Below are 3373 nucleotides of genomic sequence, written 5' to 3'. Positions count from 1 at the left end.
GAGGGGTAGCTGTCATTCCGAAGCATGTTAGAACAGATGACCTCACTCATTTCAGCACTTCCTGACCTAACATGTGTTTCATCACAACTCAATAAAATGTGTAGCCACAGGCAAGTTGAAACTTAACAATTAACTATACATTTCACACTAAAGTTTGTTAAAAAGTACAAAAATTATATTAATTAAACAGTATAGAAATATAGTCATATTCTGCATGAAAATCAATAACTGTTAAGCTTCACAGTATAGTGGTTCACTGGCTTGTAATCATATAGGGAACCATTTAAATGCCATATAGTAGCACCTGTGTAGGACCATTTTGTGCATTACTGTGGTTTCTTATTGTGACTTTTTGTTTCCTTGTTTCTGTTTCGTTCTCGGTGTGAGTGTGTGGTTTATCTTCAGCAATTGAGTAAAGATGTTATTGAAATTGTTTTTCTGTTTGTGCATGTTGACTATCACATCAACATTACACAGTAAAAAGTGTTAAGTTTTTATTACACATTTTTGTGTTAGGCTTTTTAACACACCATGTGCAATTTTAATACATTATGTGTCATTTTGTGTTGTTTTTGTGTTAAAGTAACACAAAATGTGTTGTTCCAAAAATAAAGCAGAGCTGTGTCTATTTTGAGACAGCATTTAGTGCATTTGACAAAAAAAACACTGTATCTAATATTAGAGTGTACAATATTCTTCAGTAACCTTTGAATCACTGATAATTGTAAAAACCTTAAAATTCCTCAGGCCACAAAGCTTAACCAGGTGTGGTGTGTCATCTAGTGGCAATATCAATGTTTTACAGAAGTATGCAGGCTGGCAAGCACCTTAGTTTACCATATTTTCTGATGTATTTTGTAAGAGGAGAAAAATATTTGTAAGTCATTTATCTGCATTTAAAGAGCACCTGTCCTTATAGTATACTTTTGTTTTACCCTATAGTGTATATGACTGATTTAAAAACCTTTGCATTTAAAAACCTTTAATAAGTCTTTGCGTAATGTTATCTTATAATGTGAACAAGAAAGTAACAAAAGAAAGCCTTTTTTGTAGTGGTCTCCAAAAGTAGGACCAAAAATTCTGTATTTTATCAGCCATCCTTCTTTACAAAATCTAATATTATATAAATTCCCCCATTTATAATGGCCTGTGATGCTGCACTGTTCGACTCAATGAAATTGTATGAGAGTACCACCAGTAAGCCCAAATTGTATATTTGGGTGATTCTCACGAAACCATTGAAACACCACGGCACTAATGATTTTAGCTTTAAAATGTGTAATATAGTAACATTAAAAAGCATCAGAATTAACACAATACTGTGTTCTACCTTGCACAATGTGTGATTTTTAACATAAGAATTTATAATTGTAAATTTAATCTCATTTTCTGCTGAAATTCTCATTACCGCAATGTGTCCGGCTGTGTTTGAACATGCGTTATGTTGTAATTTAATCAAATTAACACAAAAATACCAAGAAAAAAATAAATGGATGCCTCGCTAGACTACTCTAGATGACAGAAAAAACACCCACTGAACATTCATGTACAATAATAATGAAGAAAAATTAGGAAAATTATGTGTCCATGCCTGATGTTCTCATCCTCCACAACACTTTTTGAGAACAGTTTAAGCACACATACAGAATTTTAATAAAGTTTGATTTTGAGTGACCAAGCACATGGACCAGTTACTTCAAGATGGCTACCAGGTAAGATCATTTTTTACAGTTAATTTGAAATATTGTCTTGTCAGAATGCTTACACAACATTTTGATTATCATTACCGCAACAGATGCTTATTAAATGTTAATTTAATTAATAGAAGCATAATACTTTGATTTTAAACGCAGATGTGCAGAATCTCCAAATTATGTTCTTTCAGGTTTGTCATGTCATTTTGAAAATATGTCAGTGTTGATGTTTTCTGACTGTTACGGTAATGAGATTTTTTTAGGACTCATTTTTTAAATTATGTTACAAAAAGTGTTAAATGATAAGTAAAAGTTTTTAAATTAATGTTCCCATTTACTCCAGACTTTGTTTTTCAATGTCTGGTGGGAAAAAAAGTAAATTTAAGCAATTTTTACATTTTCATGCTTGACATTTTTAAAACCAAGTTTAAGGAGTTTTGTATAAGCACATTTTTTTTTCAGTTTAGCATTTTGATTAATACTTAATGAGAATTTTCCTCTCTGAATAAGCACTGAAATGCATATGCATAAATAAGGCTATACAAATTTTATCCACATTGCAAAATTTTAATCTGCACTTGCCCAGTTGTTTCTGTTAGCGTATTGGGTGACCTAAGAAAATCAAGTGATAAAACAACAACTTTATTCAAAGCATGCTACACTACTTCAAGTTTCAATGTTGTTTACAAAAAAACAGCATGCAGCATTGAGGTTTCATTTCAAAAGTGCTGGACACACCGAGCATCGCGCATGCCGAGGGAAGAAAGCGGTCTGCAGCAGGTGCGAGCCGAGCAGCGACCGGGAAAAGTCTAGCAGGGTTTACCAGCAGATGCGCGCCTCTCCTCTCGCGTGCTCTCGGTCACAAGTTAAAATCGAAACAAAAATACATTTTGACATTATATAAAGATAAAAACACCCGCGATACCAAGGTGCAAAAGTCACAATGCATGCTTCTGGAAGTGATTGTCTGGTACAAACAATGCAATTATTTATAAATAACTGTACGCTGCTTTTTCTGAGGTAAAAACGTGTAAACACTTCACTGTAAGTTCACTTGTTTCAATACTGTTTCCCTTAATATATAGGCTATACGCAAATGTATCTAAAATACAAAGAGCTACGTAAACATGAATAAACAATACATTCTCATTAAGTAAACGTGCAACTGTATCCCTCATCTTTGCTTTTAACAATTCATTCACGTCGGATTTCTTTACAACAAGAAGAAAGAGTGTTCGTTGCATATCTCCGTTCCCAGTCGGTGCTCAAGCCATTCAGTCCCGCATTACAGGTGACATCTGTCTCTAACTCAACCCGATCATCACTGCCTCGACGTCTTTGGATGGTCTCCGATCCTTAACCAAAAAGTTAATCATACTTTCGGACTTGATCATGAGGTTGCAACCAAGAAAGAAGATCCCGAACATCACGGTGAGCGAGAGGACGCACAGCACGGCAATCTGCACCACACGCGTAACGAACAACTTGCGCTCGTCCTGCGCCAGAACTAAAGACCCGCCGCCGTCGCTCGCGGTCACTTCGCTCCCGTTGCCTGCGCAGCAGTCCACCAGCGTCCCCGCGAGCTCGTGGCTGCGGTTTAGCAGACCCCCGTGCCTAAAAACGGTGTGATTGAAAAATGTTGCGTTCATCCTGGACGCAAAAATACTAAAATACAAAAA

At 35.6% G+C, this 3373-nt stretch overlaps 1 protein-coding gene across 1 annotated transcript; it reads right to left on the bottom strand.

Moving 5' to 3' along the window:
- Positions 1-2998: 2998 nt before the first annotated feature.
- Positions 2999-3343, bottom strand: rprml (reprimo-like). Its single transcript, XM_073856652.1, has one exon. It carries the CDS (start codon positions 3341-3343, stop codon positions 2999-3001), a length of 345 nt encoding a protein of 114 aa, XP_073712753.1.
- Positions 3344-3373: the final 30 nt, after the last annotated feature.

Source organism: Misgurnus anguillicaudatus, chromosome 19 (assembly GCF_027580225.2).
Source record: "Misgurnus anguillicaudatus chromosome 19, ASM2758022v2, whole genome shotgun sequence".
Taxonomy (NCBI): Eukaryota; Metazoa; Chordata; class Actinopteri; order Cypriniformes; family Cobitidae; genus Misgurnus; species Misgurnus anguillicaudatus.
Note: the sequence above shows the minus strand (reverse complement) of the source record. Positions and strands in the feature narration are given on the sequence as shown.